This window comes from Octopus sinensis, linkage group LG5 (genome assembly GCF_006345805.1).
Source record: "Octopus sinensis linkage group LG5, ASM634580v1, whole genome shotgun sequence".
NCBI lineage: Eukaryota > Metazoa > Mollusca > Cephalopoda > Octopoda > Octopodidae > Octopus > Octopus sinensis.
Window position 1 is genome coordinate 24,831,339 of NC_043001.1, and position 22,500 is coordinate 24,853,838.

The window sequence follows — 22,500 nt, forward strand, 5'->3', positions numbered from 1 at the left end:
TATGTATGTGTATGTATACATGTGTATGTATGCATATGTATATATGTATGTGTGTACATCTGTATGTATGTATTCTGCATATTCATGTGCTTGCATGTCCGTGTTTGTGTATTTTTTATGTATGTGTGTGTATGAGTGTGTGTTTGTATATGCATGCACCTCTGTCTCCTTGTGTGTGTGTATGTGTGTTTTGCAACTATGTACCATGTATGCATGGATGTGCATCTCTATATGTGTGGACACATGTCTCCATATGTGTCCTTGTGTGGAGTAAAGTGTGTATGTATATATGGCCATGTGTTTCAGTTTCCATTTCATTTGCGTATGTGTGCTTGTCTGTTCATATAACCTATGAACCTATCCGTCTGTATGTTGATCTGTTTTTTTTCATATCCATTGCTATTTTCCTCATACTTTTTACATTTACTTATTGTTTTTTTAAAGCCACAAGTGTGGCTGTGTGGTTGAGAAGTCTGCTACTCAACCATATGGTCTCAGCCTCAGTTCTGCTGCACAGCACCTTCAGCAAGTGTCTTTTATTATAACCCTCAAGCTGACCAAAGCCTTTATGCATGGATTTGGTAGACAAAAACTAGAAGAAGCCAGCCATACACCAACACACACACACACATGCACACATGCTTTATAGCTTTTATCTTTTACTTGTTTCAGTCATTAGACTACAGCCATACCAGAGTGTCACCTTGAAAAAGCTTTTTAGTTGAATGAATTGACTCCAGTACTTATACTTTTTTTAAGCCTGGTAGTTATTCTATCATTCTTATTTTGTCAGACTGCTAGTTACAGAAAATATGCGAAGGCACATGGCTCAGTGGTTAGAGCGTCGAGCTTACGATTGTGAGGTTGTGAGCTCGAATCCCAGACCGGGCTGCATGTTGTATTCTTGAGCAAGACACTTTATTTCACATTGCTCCAGTCCACTCAGCTGTAGAAATGAGTTGCGACGTCACAGGTGCCAAGCTGTATCGGCTATTGCCTTTCCCTTGGATAATACTGGTGGTGTGGAGAGGGGAGGCCGGTATGCATGGGCGACTGCTGGTCTTCCATAAACAACCTTGCCCGGACTTGTGCCTGGGAGGGTAACTTTCTAGGTGCAATCCCATGGTCAGTGTCATGACCGAAGGGGGTTCCAAGGCCCCAAGTTACACAAATGTAAATACACCAGGTCAAGCACAGATTCAAAGACACACACACATGTAGATAACCATATATATATATATATATATATATATTTATGAGGTGGGTTTCTCTCAGTTCTGTCTACCATGTTCACTTACAAGGCTTTGGTTGGCCCGAAGCTATAGTAGAAGACATGTACCCATGGTGTTATGCAGTGGGACTGAACCCAGAACCATGTAGTTATGAAGCAAACTTATTCCATACAACCATGCTTACAACTATATATGTACACATATGTATATGTGTGTACTCTTGTCTTGACATCACACAAATCATATAACGATTGTAAATGAATATCACCATCATATAAGTGATAATCATTCTAGTCTTCTGTGAAAAACATTTCTGGCCATGGGGGGAAATATTACCTTGCTTGGACACAGGTGAGGGTTGGTAACAGGAAGGTCATCTGGCCCAAGATAGTCTACTTCAACAAATTCCATCCCTCCCATGTAAGCATGGAAATGTAGACATTAAAATGATGAAGATGTCGATGTAAACAATGGTGATGTTATTTATTCTGTTCCTTTTATTCATTTCATTTTTAATTTCAGTCAAAGAAAGGCAGTTTAATCAAGAGAAAGGATTCTAAAGAGGTTCCAGACACTGAAGGTCCTGAAGAGAGTAAGTGAAACATTTAATGTATCATTGTCTTTTGAGCTGGTGTGTTTGTAAAATTCACCTATCTGTCATTTTAACTGACTTAAACTTTCTGATTAAATCAGTATATGAAATATAAAAAAAGAAAATTTTAAACCCAATACAGTATAGGCGCAGGAGTGGCTGTGTGGTAAGTAGCTTGTTTACCAACCACATGGTTCCGGGTTCAGTCCCACTGCATGGCACCTTGGGCAAGTGTCTTCTACTATAGCCTCGGGCTGACCAAAGCCTTGTGAGTGGATTTGGTAGATGGAAACTGAAAGAAGCCCGTCGTATATATGTATATATATATATATATATATATATATATATATATATACAGGCGCAGGTGTGGCTGTGTGGTAAGTAATTTGTTTACCAACCACATGGTTCCGGGTTCAGTCCCACTGTGTGGCACCTTGGGCAAGTGTCTTCTACTATAGCCTCGGGCCGACCAAAGCCTTGTGAGTGGATTTGGTAGACGGAAACTGAAAGAAGCCCATTGTATATATGCAAATATATATATATGTGTGTGTGTGTGCGTGTATGTTTGTCCCCCTAGCATTGCTTGACAACCGATGCTGGTGTGTTTATGTCCCTGTAACTTAGCAGTTCAGCAAAAGAGACCGATAGAATAAGTACTAGGCTTACAAAGAATAAGTCCCGGGGTCGAGTTGCTCGATTAAAGGCAGTGCTCCAGCATGGCTGCAGTCAAATGACTGAAACAAATAAAAGAGAAAGAGGAAGAGATACTAATATTTATATGTGACTAAATTTAAACTTAAACTTAAAACGCAAAATTAAAAAGAAACAACAATTTCACATACTATGTGTTGTTACAGGCATACTATTTGTTGCTAATAGTTCCCTGAACTTTCTTCATTCTCACTGTCAGAAAACTAATTTCAAAATGCTGAAATGAAGATAATAAAGAGCCATGATGATTGGCAACATGTGATGTTGAAAAAGACCTGCCACCCATGCAGGCACTGTGAAATGAGCATTTAAATGTTGCTAATGATTCTGAGTGGAATGTGTACATGTGTGTCTATGCATATACATATATATATAAACTTCACAAGCCAGCCCCATACTCAACTCGTCCTGTTGAAAGACCCTTGTCCTACGTCCTGGTTTCTTTTTTTTTTTTATTTTTACCGTTATTGTTTTTACGTTTTTGTATTCTTATTGGTGTCACGTATTCTGTATTTTTGTTCGTGTACTTTGTTCGTTTTCCGTCCTCGTGTTGTATACATTCGAAGCTTTCTTCCAGGGGATCTAATGCGCTTGGCTTAGATTTCCCTTGGCGGTCTGCCCATATCGGAGCAATCTCAAGATTAATCAGCCGAAATTGCTAAGATGATCTGGTTCTTGACTGATGACTGAGGGCTTCGAATGTCCCGTCCTGTGGTTCTTGTGTCGTCTCTGTGGTGTTTCATGTTCTTGTCCATGTCTGTAATTATTTTTACTGTTTACCGATATATATATATATATATATATATATATATATATATATATATACACAAATATATATATATATATATATATATATACACAAATATATATATATATATATATATAAAGGCGCAGGAGTGGCTGTGTGGTAAGTAGCTTGCTTACCAGCTACATGGTTCCGGGTTCATTCCCAATGTTTGGCACCTTGGGCAAGTGTCTTCTACTCTAGCCTCAGGCCGACCAAAGCCTTGTGAGTGGATTTGGTAGACGGAAACTGAAAGAAGCCCGTAATATATATATATATATATATATATGTGTGTGTGTGTGTGTATATGTTTGTGTGTCTTTCTTTATCCCCCAACATCGCTTGACAACCGATGGTGGTGTGTTTACGTCCCCATAACTTAGTGGTTCGGCAAAAAAGAGACCAATAGAATAAGTACTAGGCTTACAAAGAACAAGTCTTGGGGTTGATTTGCTCGACTAAAGGCAGTGCTCCAGCATGGCCACAGTCAAATGACTGAAACAAGTAATAGAGTATATATATATAATATATATATATATATATATGAATAAAAGGTAAGCGGAGTTAGCGGTTGGAATAACTGTCTAAGGGATAAGAATATCTGTTCTTGTTACCAGTATCATTTACCTATGTTAACCCAGGTAATAGCGATAAAAAAAAGTTTATCAGGAATCAAATTTAAATAAGCAGAAACTGGAGAAAACTTTTGACCAACAAAGAAAGAAAGCGACCAACATCGGTTAATTATTTTTTAATACAAAACATAAAATAACATAAAAATAATTAACCAATATTGGTCAGTTTGTTTGTTTGTGGATCTAGTTCCATTTTTTGTTTTCTTTTATATATATGTATGTATATATAAATGAATGTGAAACCATTGGTCACTCTATGACCAGACACATATTTAATTGCATATAAATACATTACTGCTTTATCCTTGAGAGTGTGCTTATTTTTTGCACCAACCGATCATAGCCGTTGCCAGCCTCCTCTGGCCCCATGTGCTGGTGGCACGTAAAAAGCACCCACTACATTAATGGAGTGGTTGGCGTTAGGAAGGGCATCCAGCTGTAGAAACACTGCCAGATCAGACTGGAGCCTGGTGCAGCCTCCTGGCTTCCCAGACCCCGGTTGAACCATCCAACCCATATCAGCATGGAAAATGGATGTTAATCGATGATGATGATGGTGATGATGGACTTCTTTCAATTTCTGTATATAAAATCCACTCACCAAGCTTTGGTTGGCCCAGGGCTATGGTAGAAGACACTTATCTGAGGTGCCACACAGTGGGATTGAACTGAAACCATAATCTTGGGAAGCAGACTTCTTACCACACAGCCACTAAGTATTTTCACTAATTATGATATATAGATGACTATTTTAAAAGAATTATATTTGGCTATGGTCTGGGAAATGGTCTGTTGTTGTAAACTAAATGTGAATATCTGTTAGTTATACATATCAATCATTCTCTTGCAAGTTCACTAGTTACCAATATGTTTCCGATATAATACTAACCAAATGAATAGTAGGCAGTATGCAGGAACTGGATCTGGGATTATTTATAACATTAACCCTTTTGTTACTGTATTTCTGTTGAGATGCTCTGTGTTTCTTTCTATTACTTTAAATATAACAAAGAATTTAGTAAAATAACTTAGTTATCATTCAGGAAGTGTTAGGAACATAAATTGTGACTAAGGTTTGGTGGAAGATTTTAATTCAAAACTTTTGAAAACAAGGCATTTGTACTCAGAGACAGAGCCGGTTTCAGCCGGGGTTGGTAATGAAAGGGTTAAACAGTCTTGATTACCTTGGGATTGTCAGTCCCAATGTAATATTGCAAGTTGGATGTAATAATAATAACATCAAGGGTGGTAGTTTTGACAGCATCACTGACAGCAGTGATGACAGCGATGACGGTAAATTAAAGAGAGAATTAAAAACTGATTGAATAAGAGGTTGTGGTAAATTTACTTTTGATATTGTTCTTATTTCTGAGAAAAAGAAAGCTGTCAGCTGTCTGAAAATGTATTAAATTAAATAAATTGAAGACTTTTTAGCCGTTTGATTAAATTCCGTTTTACTGCCACAGTTCAATACATACCAGTTACCTAGTAATTTAATTCATTGCAACAGTTTACTTCATCAGGTGTGAAGTGTCAGCACATCATTTTATGTTGTCTTTAGTTTTCATCTTTTGCTTTTTATGAAGATGCATGCTTATTATGCTTATATTTATAGAAAAAAACTGTTTTAAACTTCAAAACTTATATCATGCCTGATACTAATTAAAGGAAAAGGAAAATAATTCATTTTACTTGATTTAAATTAAAAAACTTTTTTTGCCTTACTCGCACTTGTGCACCAGCGTCACCTTACTGGCACTTGTGCTGGTGGTACTTGAAAAACAACATTCGAGCGAGGTTGTTGCCAGTCCCACTGGACTGGCTCCTGTGCAGGTGACACGTAAAAACACCATTTGAGTGTGGCCGTTGCCAGTACTGCCTGATTGGCCCTCGTGCCGGTGACATGTAAAAGCACCCACTACACTCTCGGAGTGGTTGGTGTTAGGAAGGGCATCCAGCTGTAGAAACTCTGCCAGATCAAGATTGGAACCTAATACAGCCTCCTGGCTCACCAGTCCCCAACCACATTGTTACACGTTTAGTCCCACTGCATGATACCTTGGGCAAGTGTCATCTACTATAGCCCTGGTCTATCCTAAGCCTTGTGAGTGGATTTGGTAGATGAAAACTGAAAGAAACCCATCATATACATATATATGTATTTATCAATGTGTGTGTATGTGTGTCTTTGTTTTTACCCCACCACTGCTTGACAACTGGTTGCATCCATGTAACTTTGGAGTTCGGCCAAAAGAGACCAATAGAATAAGTTTCAGGCTTAAAAACGTTGGTATTGGGGTCAATTTGTCTCACTAAACCCTTCAAGGTGGTGCTCCAGTATGACTATAGTCCAAAGACTGAAACAAGGGAAAAATAAAAGATAAAACGATTGGTATCTTTCTGAATTACAATATTGATTTTGTATTACTAAGTTGGTTTATTTAAAATGTGCTGATCTGATTCTTAGTGTTTTTTTGTTTTTTTTTGAAATTGCATAAATAAATTAAAGTTATCTATCATAGACTGGAATCTTTTTGTGACTATAGCATTATAGTTGCTACAAAACCTGCTAAAATTTTCTTGAATTTTCATTCCGAACTAGAAACTTGTCACAACTAAATGCCGCCAAAGTAATGAGGAAGATAAAGAATTTATAGATTCAGAAATTTCAAAATTTTTAAGAGAAAATATCACAGAACCAAGTAATTCATCATAGCAAGGGTAAATTTCAATTATTACTAATAATTCCAGTCAGAAACAGCTTAATTTCTCAAACTACCAACCATTTTACAGAGTTTGGTGCTTTTACAGTTCTCCAGATAGATGATCTGATTAATAACATGAGGTGATATCAAAAGGTTCCTGAACTAGTTATGTTTAATAAAAATAACTTGTTTACCTGAGTTTTAACAACATCTCCTTCAAAATAGTTACCTTGCACTGCATTCCTGTTGCTTTTGAAATCTGGCCTGAAAGTTGTTTTCTATAAACGAGTTGAAGACCTTCTGTTATATCAGTGACAGTATTAAAATGGCAATCTTTGAGTTGCATTTTCATCTTAGGGAAGAGATGGAAGCCTGCAGGTGCTAAATCTGGCAAATAAGATGGGTGAAGAAATAATACCATGTTGTTTTTGGCAAGAAACTGTCAAGTGAGGAGAGCTCAACAACAGAGTGCATTGTTGTCCTGAAGAATATAATCCTTCACACTCCACGGTTCCAGTTGCTTTCACCAAATGTCCTCTCTCAAATGCTTCAAAATGTCACAGTAGAATTCTCAATTGATGGTCTGGCCCTTGGGGAGTACTTATTTTATTGACTCTAAAAGGATGAAAGGTAAAGTTGACCACAGTAGAATTTGAGCTCAAATTCTTAAAGACAGATGAAATGCCACCAATCATTTCACCTGGTGATACTACCAATGCTCAATGGATCATTTCCTACTCTTCAAAAATTCAGCTGTTTGCCAGAGCAAATTTTCTTACATCTATAAAATATATCAATGCTATTAAAAGCAAGCAGCTGTAGCCACTATCAATAGCGGTGTGCCTTTTACTATTAAAACAGATGTTACTGGTGAAACAAAGGCAGTAGATCTGTGACATCCTTTTCAAGGTCCTTCAGTAATTTTGAAAAACTTTCACCTCACTGTCTGTGAAAGCTGTGACAAAATAGATATATTTTTTTCCACTAAACATTTAAAAAAAGGTTCATTTCAGTCTCTTTTTTTTTATTTTTTGACAGTAAAATAAAAAAATCATCGAAAATATTTTTTTAAATCTTATAAAAGCCAATGCTTGAGAATCTACCTTCTACTCTTTCTTCATATTCTATAAGCTCTGAGAATCAGCTTAACAATTGTCATACTTGTGCTGTTACTTTTACTATTCTAAATTTAGAGTTATAACAAAATTATTCGGTGCTTTTAGGAAGAATGTTTCATTTTATAAAAGTAACAACTTATTGTTTACTGCAAAAAATAAAGTACAGTGAGTCTGCACCAGTAGCAATAAATGGATAAAACTATACTTAACTTTTATCATCCAAAAGATACTTTTCTTATAAAACCTACTTTTCCATTTGAACACTTATAAATAGACTTTTTCTGCATACCTCAAAAGTAAGCATTATAATTGACAAATTTTTCTCATTTTCCATTAACTCGTCCATACTGTGGTACTCTTTCTCTTTCTCTTTTACTTGTTTCAGTCATTTGACTGCGGCCATGCTGGAGCACCGCCTTTAGTCGAATAAATCGACCCCGGGACTTATTCTTTGTAAGCCCAGTACTTATTCTATCAGTCTGTTTTGCCGAACTGCTAAGTGACGGGGACGTAAACACACCAGCATCGGTTGTCAAGCAATGCTAGGGGGACAAACACACACACACATACATATATATATATATATATATACATATCTACGACAGGCTTCTTTCAGTTTCCGTCTACCAAATCCACTCACAAGGCATTGGTCGGCCCGGGGCTATAGCAGAAGACACTTGCCCAAGATGCTATGCAGTGGGACTGAACCCGGAACCATGTGGTTGGTTAGCAAGCTACTTACCACACAGCCACTCCTGCACCTATGTACTTTATATATTAGAAAGTTGTCCTCTTTTCTCTATTCCTAGAATGCCATTGTTTCTGCATTCACATGTAGGGTAAAGACTTTTCATGTGTACTGAGTTGGAACAGTCCAACTTATTAAGAGTTATTACCAGTTTAGACAAGTCAGAGGGCCAAATCATATTTGTACATTCCATTTTTTATGTGGTTTCTATACGCAGATGCCTTTCCTAGTTTTTCACCTAAGAGTTTGTACATTATGCATTTTATAGTAGCACCAGTTTTTGGAGTGGGGACACATCCTCTAAAATAAAGAAGAGTTCTCAGCCATATGTTGTGTCATTTGCCAACCACAGTACAAGGTGTACTGGATGTATTTTATCATGCTACCATTATTAGTGATTGCCTTGCCCCCTTCAACACCAGAGAGGCCACTCATCTCTATGTTATCATTGTTCTTTCAAGATAAATATGACCAATGAAATGAATAGGAAAGTGAAACCAAAAGGATGAAAGGAAAGAGAGTATGAGTGTGATGGGGAAAGGAGTTGTGGAGGCACATAGCCTAGTGGTTAGAGCAGTGGTCGAGGGATCGCAGGTTCGAATCTCAGATGGGCGATGTGTGTGTTTATGAGTGAAACACCTAAGCTCCACACGGCTCCGGCAGAAGGTAAAGGCGAACTTCTGCTGACTCTTTTGCCACAACTTTTTCTCACTCTTTCCTCCTGCATCTTGCAGCTCACCTGTGACAGACTGGCGTCCCATCCAGGTGGGGAACCTATACACCAAAGAAACTGGGAAACCGGCCCTTGTGAGCCAGGCATGGCTCGAGAAGGAAGGGAAAGGAGTTGTAAGGAAGGAGTTGCAGAAGAGAGACAGTGAGAGATACATACTGGATATTGGTAAGAAAACTGAATAAGGAACAGCATGAGTAGTATTTTGGGGTAGCATTGAAAATGGATGATGGTAAAGGAGAGTAAGCAACAGTAATGTCTGGATAGCAATAAAGATGCAAGATTGTGGGACAGCAAATTGTAGATACTAACAGATAGTAAGTGATAGTGGTAGAGGAGAGGTAAAGTAATAAAGAGTGATGGTAAAAGAACTTGACCACAAGTAGATTACCTGCCCTTCCTTGTTACATAGATGACATTTGAAAAATGAAATGTCTAATGCTGATATTTTCAAATAAAAATAATAATAATAATGAAATTATTGTATACAGTGCTCAGGTGCACCACAACTTGTTAAAAATGCATATAAAGCATATGCAGTAATGTACAAATGTCTGGGAAGCGAACAGTGTATGAGTCAACTACATGCTTGCGTGTGTATGGAGGGGAGAAAATCAGGTGTAGTGTTGGCGAATCTCAGGAAGCATGGAAATTTTGAAGGATGCAGTGCTCCGAAAACTAATAACTGATGCCGGCAGTTTGTTCCATGCTTCAGCCACTCTTAACGTCAAAAAAATGTTTCCGAAAGTCATGGGAGCTGTGCTGTTTTCTGACTTTGTAAACATGTTCACGGGTGTTAGACAGGTGGAGTTTGAAAAGGTGCTCAGAGTTATTGTTTGTAAGATGGTTAATAATTTTATGGGTGTCTGCCAAGTCAACTGCCAGACGTCGGAGTTTCAATGTATCTATGCTCAGGGAAGTAAGGCGTTCAGAATATGGCAAGGAGTAAAGGTTTGATATGTTAACATACTAGATCAGTGCTTTTCAAACTTTTTGCTGGAGTGGAACCCCAAGGAAACATTCCACTGGCCCGAGGAACCCCTGTGCAATAATTTAATAGTCTTATGCACACATATCTGCACAGGAGACTTAAAAATTACTGCCGATTTTAGCTGTTTTGAAACTTCTTGCGGAACCCCTGGACTGAACTAGCGGAACCCTGGTTGAAAACCACTGTACTAGATAGATAATGATAAAGAATGCATAGTGAGTGTATTGATATACATTCATGAGTAATAGCAATTAATTAAATGGGAAGGACAATGCTATGATAGAAGCTGTTTATCTATAGAAACAATTATGTTGTTTGTGTCACCTTCGGCTACCATACCATCTATGGTTGTCAATGATATATAAGCATCTTCTAAACTGAATGAAGGATTATGTATGATACTTACTTTATTACACCATTTCAACAGTGTCAGTAAGATAGAAACTGTGCAAAAGCTTATCATGTATGCATGTACATGCATACAAACATACATACATGCACACACACATACACACGTATGTACATACATACATATATACATACATACATACATACATGCATGCATGCATATATACATACATACATACATACATACATGCATATATACATACATACATACATACATACATACATACATACATACATACATGCATATATACATACATACATACATACATACATACATACATGCATATACATACATACATACATACATATATACATACATACATACATACATGCATGCATGCATATATACATACATGCATGCATGCATGCATACATACATACATACATACATACATACATACATACATACATACATACATACATACAAACAAACAAACAAAAATACCTTGTTGTTGATGTTGAAATTCCAATGAAGGAGCCTTGAATCTAGGTTAGAAATCAGCTTTTTCTCTATTGGCAAGAAATCTTGAAATAAAACTGAACAATGACATACATCCATCCATACATATATACACACATACACACACACATACATACATACATACATACATACATACACACACATACATACATACATACATACATACATACATACATACATACATACATACATACATACATACATACATACATACATACATGTTTATTTGTGTATGTGAATGTGTGTTTGTGAAAGAAACTAATAAAAGAATAAAAGAAAGGACTGATTCAAGATGTTTAGAGAACATTTAGTAAGAATTTAGTAAAATCAAGACCTTTCACAAGGGAAAAAAATGGTTATTTACTAACAATTGACATTGTTTGCCTCTATTTGTTTTGATAAGAAATAGTTGCATTGGCTGAAGAAAGGGAACGTAAAATATTATTTCAAAGAATTTATATGTGAACGGCGGTGCATCAGTATGGCCACAGCTCTGAGCTGAAACAGGAAAAATGAAAACAAATACCTGAATTTATAGAAAACCAAATCATGCAAATAATGAAAAACAAATATAAAAGATTTTATTTAATTTTTACTTTTTTGAATCACATACAAAAATAGAGGTATGCAAGGTTATAATAATTATCCGTCGATGAAATAGTACCAATTTTAAGCAATTTTAAGCATCTTCGGTAACTTTCCTAAAAATATGGAGTGATGTTGCTAATATTATACACCTGTTATTAAGTCTGGCAAGACATCTTGTTATTATATTGAAAGTATTTCAGGTATTTATATGCAATATTTAGTAATTATGTTGCTATCTTGCATCACTGCTTCTCTTTTCTCAATGAAGCTTAACAAACTCTTTTCTGTTCATTCACTTTCTAATTCATTTATTTAAGTTACTATATCAATCTTTCTCTCAGCTTCAGGAATTCTTCAGAAAAACAAAGAAGCTCAAATTCCTTAATTAGGTGGGAAATATCATTCTGTCCAGTGTAATTTTTTTATTAAGGTGTGGGTGTACTCCATAAAGGAAACAAACAGAATCTGCCTTGAATTATATTATTGTACTAGCAGTATCACCCGGCATTGCTTGGGTTTGTTTTCTTTTCGACACTTTAGAATTGGAACTTTTGAAAAGTAAAAATTTTGCATGATGTACTTTGTTATTCTCTTTAAGTGAACATTTTTCTGGTTGAAATACACCAAAAAATGGCGACACAGCAGTCCAAAAATCATAAAAAATAGGGATTTTCATAGAAAAAAAGCCCCTTTTTGATGTAAATAATTTTTGGTCTTAACATGGCCCGATTTGAATTTTTTCTTCTACGGAATGAAGAGCAAGCCTTCTTCTATCATACTCTCAATTTTGGTTAACTTGCGCTGCAGGATCACAGAGGAGATAGTGTTATTTGAAGGCTACCAAACCTGCCATACACAGACAACTTCAGCTTTATATATAGAGAGATTTTGTAGCTGAATACTCTGTTGCTTTACATAGCTTTTCTATCTTTAATTTTATTAAAGAGCTTAGATTAATTATATTTTGAGATTTTAGTGTCTACAGTAAATATTTTTAAAAATCATTATAGGTTATATATTATGCTGCAACTGAGATGCATATATTGAAACACTTGCAGCTAGTATTTGTGTATCAGATATATGAGTTTGGGTAATGCTTTAAAATGGCTCCCAGTGTAGCAACAATCAGAGTTACTAATCCTAAAGTATATTAATGAATATTTAATCAGACTGCAAGTGTTATATAAGCAAATTGGTCTATCGTATATAATCAAGCCTTTAGTGATAGTGGGTTTTTATAAGCAGTGTTTGGTGGACAGCAAAACAGACACCCAGTCACTGATAAAATATTAACGCAAGATTAAAGCTAGTCTGGCTGATATTTTTGTTGCAGTTGATAAAGATATTGTATACAAGGACATGCTGTTTATATCTGTCTATATTACAGGGTTGACTAAAATCTTTAGATATATTCTATAAATATATTTTATACTCTCTTTTATCTTTTTTTACTCTCTTTTACTTGTTTCAGTCATTTGACTGTGGCTATTCTGGAGCACCGCCTTTAGTCAAGCAAATCGACCCAAGACTTATTCTTTGTAAGCCTAGTATTTATTCTATCGGTCTCTTTTGCCGAACCACTAAGTTACGGGTACGTAAACACACCAGCATCGGTTGTCAAGCAATGTTGAGGGGGACAAACACAGACACACAAACATATATACACACACACACACACACATATATATATATATATATATATATACATATATACAACGGGCTTCTTTCAGTTTCCATCTACCAAATCCACTCACAAGTCTTTGGTCAGCCCGAGGCTATAGTAGAAGACACTTGCCCAAGGTGCCACACAGTAGGACTGAACCTAGAACCATGTGGTTGGTAAGAAAGCTACTTACCACACAGCCACTCCTGCACTTATATATAGTATAGAAGTAAACTATATCATCTCTCACCAGATACTTTTAATAACATATATAAATTTGTTTTTCTTTGAAAACCATTTATGATTCCTGGGTGAACTTTCTTTTTTTACACAAATAGTATGATCAGAATAGGCAAAAACAATATATTATACATTCTAATTCCTGTAAAACATCTTGCATACTTCAGCTACTTCCAGCCACCCACCCTTATATAATGCATGGTAGCCATGTATCTCTTCTATTGCAAGGCACCAGTTCTTGTCCCTCTATCATACCTTAGCTTCTCAACACCTAGCGTAAAAGCCACCTTCTTCTCTATTGCATCCAAGCTCATTTGAAGGGGATTTTCTTTGCTTTGTGAGTTACCTGATGACCCCACTAGTGCTGGTGCCTTGGAGACAAAAACAACGCCAAGAACACTCTGTAGAGTGGTTAGTGTTAGGAAGAATATCTAGCTGTAAAAATTACAACAAAGCAGACAGTGAAGCTTAAACAAGCTTCTCCAGTTTGTTGGATCGTGTCAAACCATTCATCCCAGCATGGAAGACAGATGCTAAATGATAATGACTGATGATGATATACACTTACTTACGTGCAGACGCATACTTATATATACATATGTATATTTTTACACGCACACACACACACATATGTATCCATACATACATATGTGCCTGTATAAGCACATGCCCATGTATACATAGGCACATGCAAAAATAGCAAGACACCTTTAAAGGCCAAGTCCACCTAGTACATAAAATGATGTATTTCAATGCTGTAAAATGACAAGTGCTTCATTAGCAGGTGGTGGTGAGGTTGATTTTATTTCTTCAGAATAATGTGGGTTGAATGTTGGGAAATCAGTCCATCTTTGCAATACACAACACTCCATAAATTAATTTTACAGAAAGATTTTTCTGGATCATGTATACTGTAAAACATTTGTAAAGACTTTCCAATGCCAGCGCCGCCTTGACTGGCTTCTGTGCCGGTGGCACGTAAAAAGCACCATCCGAACGTGGCCGATGCCAGCACCACCTTGACTGGCTTCTGTGCCGGTGGCACGTAAAAAGCACCAACTGATCGTGGCCGCTGCCAGCCTCCCCTGGCACTTGTGCCAGTGGCACGTAAAAAGCACTCACGGAGTGGTTGGCGTTAGGAAGTGCATCCAGCTGTAGAAGCACTGCCAGATCAGACTGGAGCCTGGTGCAGCTTCCTGGCTTCCCAGACCCTGGTCGAACCGTCCAACCCATGCTAGCACGGAAAACGGACGTTAAACGATGATGATGATGATGATGATGATGATGATTTACACACATAAATCAACTGAAAAATCTGTTAATCATTTGAATATTGAATAGCTCATATTATTTAAAAGGCAACCTAGTAAGTATAGGAGAGGATGTATTATATCCAGTTTTAATGGTAGCTCCAAAACTCATGAAGTGAGAAGATGAGAGTCAAAATATCAGTTAGGTCGTCTTCTCTTTATATAGGAACTGTACTATACTTCCTTCTCTTGACTGAGCATTTCTTTTGAAAATATGAAAGTTCAGCACCAAATTGATGGTGGAGTCTCTGGCCAAAAATGCAAACATACAAGCAATACATACATGGAGGGAGAATGCATGAAAGAGACAAACAGACAGACGGACAGACAGACAGAGAAAGTAAGATGTTAGATTACACACGAGTGAAACTTTTTATGTATTGTAGAGCCTGCCTTATTTATCAAATTAGAATTATCTTAAGGCATGAGAAAAAGGAGAAAGTTAATTAATTTTTGTTTTTATTTCTGCTTTGTAATAACGATTGGAAAGACAGAAACTATTTTTGACTGCCCAGTCTATCCAATTTGGAAACAATGTTTATTTATAAACAATGCAAAATTAAATATTAAAATAGAAATTGCATTTAGTCATGACATGGGAAAAGCTGAAAGTTGCAGTCTGCTTCTAATCGCATATCCCCCTGCAGCTACAAATAAAATCATGTACAAACACCTAGACTCACTTGTAAATTCCCAGAACACTACTATAATAACTCTTAAAATCACAACCCTTCATACTTAAATCTGGATCAAGCGCATGTCTTTGTATAATCTATCATTACTTTCACTAGAACTCTACAGTTATTTTTAGAATCTCATGCTTATTGTTGTTCATTTACATTTCTAGTGTTTATGCAGAGTGGTTCCAGATCTCTTGGTAAGAAGCACTTGAAACCTTGTTAAAATATCCATTCATGTGCTTTTACAAATAATGTACAATTAAAAGTCATATCCTCTTGTTTTTCCTATGGAATCAAAATATTTTCAGATAAAACTATAGTCCCTGTTTAGTAGCTATTTAAATTCAAGTATTCTTAATTAGTAGTTCTTGTAAATTATGAATTAATCTATCATGTCCTGATCACTGACATTATATAAAACATGTAGTAGAAGTATATATTTGCATGAAGAACACAGAATCAGATTTGATGTCTCCATAATTGCCTTGCTCTGGTGAATTTCTTTTGCTCTTATAGTTGTTAACAATCATCATTATTTAACGTCTGTTTTCCACACTAGCATGGGTTGTACGGTTCGACTGGGGTCTGGAAGCCATGGAGGCTGCACCAGGCTCTAGTCTGATTTGGCAGTGTTTCTACAGCTGGATGCCCTTCCTAATGCCAACCACTCTGTGAGTGTAATGGGTGTTTTTTACATGCCTTTCACCCTTTCAGGATCGATAAATAAAGTACCAGTTATGCACTGGCATCAATGTAATCGACTTAATCCCTTTGTCTGTCTTTGTTTGTCCCCTCTATGGCAAACGGCCAGTTGTTAACAATGATACTGCAATACCTGTAAGTGGCTATGACACTTCTCTGTATTACCTGATTGGCTATGCAAGTGACTAGCATGTACTCTATTTCACAGATATTTTATGCTTTTATATCCTTAATTCTGCTTGCCACTAGATTAGGAGCACACTCCATCGGTTACGACGATGAGGGTCCCAGCTGATACAATCAATGGAACAGTCTGCTCATGAAATTAACGTGCAAGTGACTGAGCAATCCACAGACATGCGTACCCCTAACGTGATTCTCAGGGACATTCAGCATGACACAAAGTATGACAAGGCCGGCCCTTTGAAATACAGGTACAACTCATTTTTGCCAGCTGATTGGACTGGAGCAACGTGAAATAACGTGTCTTGCTCAAGGACACAACGCGTCACTGGGAATTGAACTCATGACCTTACGATCATGAGCCAAATGCCCTAACCACTAAGCCATGCTCCTTCACTAGATTACTGTCAACTTAAATGGCAGGGTCTTTGTTGGGTCTACTTATTCATTCAGTAACCCCTCTGAAAACCTTTCACACCTCTTTCTATTCAATGCCAATAAAGGCAAGTATGTCATTATCATTCCATTCACACTTCTTTCCAATGACATCTTGACTTTCTCTAATATACTATCATGCAATCCAGAAAGCCTTTCATTTTTGATCTTTATGATGCTCAGCATTGACAACCTCATATTTTCTGCCTCTTTCCTTACTAAATACAACTACTTGGTCTTCTTCTCTGTTAACCTCTTACTTCCGGACTTTCCAGGGCTTTCTTAGCTTTTATGGCTCCGTCTACAGTACTGTTCCACCTCGTTCCAGTCATAGATTTGGCCTGTAACCCTCAGTGGCTTGTCTCATGGGAACTATTCATCTCCCTCACCTTCTTTTCAAATGCTTCAACTAATACTTTCCTGATCCTGTTTGGCTCTTTAAGTGTCCGTATTTTCCTTTTCTAAATTGCCTTGTGATATAAATATATTGCACACATCATTATCATCATCATCATCATATGGCATGGGATGGACAGTTTGATAAGAACTGGCCAGCTGTAGAGCTCCCCAGACTCCAGTTTGTCCCCCCAACATCGCTTGACAACTGATGCTGGTGTGTTTACTTCCCCGTATCTTAGCGGTTCGGCAAAAGAGACCGATAGAATAAGTACTAGGCTTACAAAGAATAAGTCCTGGGGTTGATTTGCTTGACTAAAGGCAGTGCTCCAGCATGGCCACAGTCAAATGACTGAAACAAGTAAAAGAGTAAAAAGAGTAAATGGAATTGTGAAGATTGCAACTTTCAGTTTTACAGTCAAATTTATTATACTTATTCGGTCATTCTAAGTTTGTTTTCAAGTTTACATGCCTTTTTAGTATGTTGTTAATAACAAATTTTTTGATTTTATTGTTTTTATAATTTATTACTAATGTCAGCATCTATTTCATTTTATGAGATTCTTCTATAGTGGGTTATTCTCTTCTGATACCTGGTATGTATTAGTATATAATAGATGTACTTTAACAAGGTTACTGTCTAATATATTGGTTTCATTCTATTTGTGTTTCTATTCATTAGTAGCTTAATCTAAAAGTTTGTTTAAGTATCCAATGTCAATTAGCAATTGTTCTATATTCTGTATTTCTTTATGTAATGTCTCGTCTGGTCAGAGAAATCTAAACGATCCCCTTATTAGTGATTTCCCTAACGTGGACATGTAGATATATACATTCATTTATTTTTTGTGTAAACTGGCATAATGTATCTATTGTTTTCAGTTTGAATGTTTGTGTCCACTAATGGAATTGAATTAGCATTGTTTTGGGTGTTGAATTTTATTAGTGGATTACTCTCCAGGCCTTTCTTTAATTTCTCATCTTTTGATGTGTCCAGTACAACAAGTATATCATCTATATATCTAATGTATATTGTATGTTTGGCTCTAGGTATTATTTTGTTTTCTATTGTTGCTAGGTAGAATACACGTAGCTACTTCAGCTTTTAGTTTCTATAGCTTATCCCTGGAGGAAGTAAAATGATACTTCAGTTGCACAAATTATTAGTAATATTTTTAATAATTTTGCTGTAATCAAGAGTGGCTTTATTTCATTTATACATGGTCGCTTCACTGGCACCTGTGCCAGTGGCACGTGTAAAAAGATTCAAGCGAGGTTGTTACTAGTGCCGCCTGACTGGCCCCCGTGCCGGTGGCACGTAAAAAGCACCCACTACACTCTCGGAGTGGTTGGCGTTAGGAAGGGCATCCAGCTGTAGAAACTCTGCCAGATCAAGATTGGAGCCTGGTGCAGCCATCTGGCTTGCCAAGCCTCAGTCAAAATTGTCAAACCCATGCTAGCATGGAAAGCGGATGTTAAACAATGATGATGATGATGATGGTATACATCTGTATAGTGGACCTACTGAGGAGGCTATCAGGCCAGTATATACACTGATTCCTTTCAGTCATTTTATCTTACAGTGTTGTTTATCTATTATCTTGACTTTGTTCCACAAGGGTTGATGGTTTCCCTTTTCTCTTCACAACCAACCATGCCTGATTTTTCTATCTCCCCATAAATCATAACTTTTTTAATGTTCTTAACTTTAATTTTAGGTGGTAGTTATTTCACATTTATATTCACTGCCACAATTGCAGTGTTCTTAGTTATGATCTCTTATGTTTCTGGTAGACCGCTTTTTAAATACTGTCCTGATGTTGTATGAACAACAGATCTGATTTTTTTCAACTCTCCCCTTTTGTAAGGTAGACAGATTATGACATTTTTTGACTAGCATTCTTAACTCTTATGTCTCTGCTCTTGGAAGATGATGCTGTGCTTGCAGAGTAGTTATTACTCTAATGAGTCTTTCTAATCCAGATCATCTCTTGCTGGTATGTGTCTGGGTTTCTGTTAGCACAAGGCAACATGACCAAGAGTGTAAAGAAGAGAGGGAATGATGACAGAAGAACCAGGATGAGTAGGTGAATGCAGTGAGAGTATGAAGGGAGAAACAGAATAAGAGGGAATGGAAGAGAAATAGTTTTGGCAGCTACATGTTTCCCAGTGGGAGAGGGAGTGATGGTAGTAATAGTGATGGGTGATGGTTGGCTGTATTGGTTACAAATTTATCTAATACAAACATTTATACATTGGCGTTTTGAGATGGGTGAATAAGAGATCAAATAAAAATTATTGCAAGGGTGATAAGATACAAATATGTCCAGTATCATTGCCTCAATACACAGACAGCATTGGATGCAGTGATTAGAATATATATATATATATATAAAATTTCATGTCTTCTCTATGGATTTTTTAGCCACTTTTGCTGCATAGAAAATTTCCAACCACAAATATACCAATAGCATCTCATTTGTTATTTCAGATTCATATGCAGACATTGGCTTAATCCTCATTCTAAATATAAGCATGTTATGCATCATTAATTATATTGTGAAAGTCTACATATCCCTTTCCTCTCAGAAGTGGAATGTTTTTGTATAGTCTACATAATTTTAGAATCCACAATCCTAATTTAGATCTTACTCCCCTTCTGACTTGGCTTCATTGATTTGATGAACAACACAAACTATTTTCGTTACATTATTTCAACTGACTGCTCATATACCCTCAGCTGATGGAGTTAACTTTTAGTAGACACTACCAAAATTACACAGTTTCTTTAATACAAACAGTCATTTATCACAGTCATTTTTATTTTCAATGATTTTATAATAAAACCAAATTTCCAATATCCAAACATGCCATAAATAGATTTATTTGCTGAACTTGTATTCTATAACCAATACTACTTATCATAAATTGTATCAGAAAATAAAGTTATTATTTCTCAGCAGGAATTTTATTTACTTTGTGTATAGAGTCTGTAATTTATATGACAATAAAAAGATAGTGTTTTTATTGAGGCTTTGATTATAATTTGCTCACCATACAATACAATACAGTCAACAAGTTAACCAAATTATAAGGGTACTGCCATGTCAGCTTTGGCATTGTATTACAGTGTGCTTACTTATAACACTTCTGTTTATCTGGTTTTAGATATCACAGGAATCCCAAATATCATTGCTGAAAACAATTCTCCTAAATCTCTTTTCATGGCTGAAATCTTATTACTTTCTGCACAGTGACTTAAGACCTGATATAAGCTACAGTTAACTGTAGCCCACTTAGTAACAACAATGAATAAAAATGACATTAGAATATCTATATACCTGGGGAAATCAGCGACTTACATTTCTATGTGTCACAAATGATAATATATGTTCTTGTCTCTAGTTTCCTTGTTGGCAGCGAAGTGATAATTTCATATATACCTAGTCATAAAAGAAATAAATAGATAAATATTATTATTATTATTATCATTATTATTATTATTATTATTATTATTATTATTATTTCATCATCATCATCATTGTTTAACGTCCGTTTTCCATGCTAGCATGGGTTGGACGGTTCGACTGGGGTCTGGGAAGCCAGGAGGCTGCACCAGGCTCCAGTCTGATCTGGCAGTGTTTCTACAGCTGGATTTATTACTGTTATTTTGTATCTATCTAAATTTATTATATAGAAAGGAAGTATTTGAATTTGACAATCATAAATAATTATCATAATTATTATTCGTAATTATCAAATTGAAACGGTCTCTTGGATTGAAATAATCAGCTGTATTAACCTAATCTGTCCATCATAATTTCTGATTTAAAGCCTTTTTGATTTCTCAGTTCAGATGAATTTTTTTATCAGTAAATGCAAGTATGATCAAAGTAGAGGGGATATTCAATATTTAGTAATTCTGTAACTAAGATATTTTCAATGATATATTTGCTATGTGCAGGTGGCACGTAAAAAACACCCACTACACTCGTGGAGTGGTTGGCGTTAGGAAGGGCATCCAGCCGTAGAAACACTGCCAGATCTGACTGGGCCTGACGAAGCCTTCCAGCTTCACAGACCCCAGTTGACCCATCCAACCCATGCTAGCATGGAAAGCGGACGCTAAACGATGATGATGATGATGATGATGTAGTAACACAGCAACTTTTCTAGTGTTTGAGCAGTTTGTGTGTGTGTGTGTGTGTATCAGTGTGTGTGTACATGCATACATGTGTGTGCATGCATGCTTGTGTGTGTGTGTGTTTGTGGGTGCTAAAATGGGTGAGACAATCCAACAGAATCTAGCAAGTTATGCTTTATGCATGGTTGCCTTTTCTAACACCAACCATTTTACAGTATGCAGGGTACATTTTTTTCTTGGCATCTGCACTTTCAAAGTTTTCTAGCCTTTCAAAACCCTGCGTTGTCTCTACTTGATTCACCAACCACATCACAGAACTTCTGAATACTTTTTTTCATTCCACCTACACAAAAGAGATTGCTTTGTAACACACTGTGTGAAAGGAGTCTCCACCATTGCAAAGTAGAATGGGAGAATGATGAGATTCAGTGAGGCGTTGAAAGTTACAGTATAATGGAAGGAACAGTTTTATTGTCTTCGTGAGTGATAGTTGAGAGAATATTTTCGTCTGCCGTTACGTTCTGAGTTCAAATTCCGCCGAGGTCAACCTTGCTTTTCATTCTTTCAGGGTCGATAAATTAAGTACCAGTTATGCACTGGGGTCGATATAATCGACTTAATCCATTTGTCTGTCCTTGTTTGTCCCCTCTGTGTGTAGCCCCTTGTGGGCAGTAAAGAAATAGGTATTTGAGAGAATAACAGAGAACATGGAGGAGGAGAAGAAGAAGGAGAAGGAGGTGTCAGAACATATTCTCAATGTAACATGCCCAAGAAGGTGAAAGGAAGAGAGCATAGTGACAAAAGACTCAGAGCATGTGGGCAAAGACTGCAAGAGGGCAAGCCCACCCATCTCCACTAAAGAATCATGGTTAGAAAGGGTAGAGTAAGAAGGGGTCGCAGGATATTGATGGCAAGGGCAGAAAGGATTCAGAATACATAGGATCAGTGTGTAGGAGAAGAAATAGAAGGGTATAAGATAGGTACAGTAAAACAAAAAGTAAAGTTATCTTCTTGGGTCATGCCA

At 36.6% G+C, this 22,500-nt stretch overlaps 1 protein-coding gene across 1 annotated transcript in view; it reads left to right on the forward strand.

Moving 5' to 3' along the window:
• LOC115211754 overlaps window positions 1-22,500 on the forward strand; it is a 749,350-nt gene that overhangs the window by 541,829 nt on the left and 185,021 nt on the right. The window contains exon 18 of the mRNA XM_036503111.1: window positions 1,755-1,824. Coding sequence (XP_036359004.1) covers window positions 1,755-1,824 — 70 coding nt within the window. The remainder of the gene's footprint in view (window positions 1-1,754; window positions 1,825-22,500) is intronic.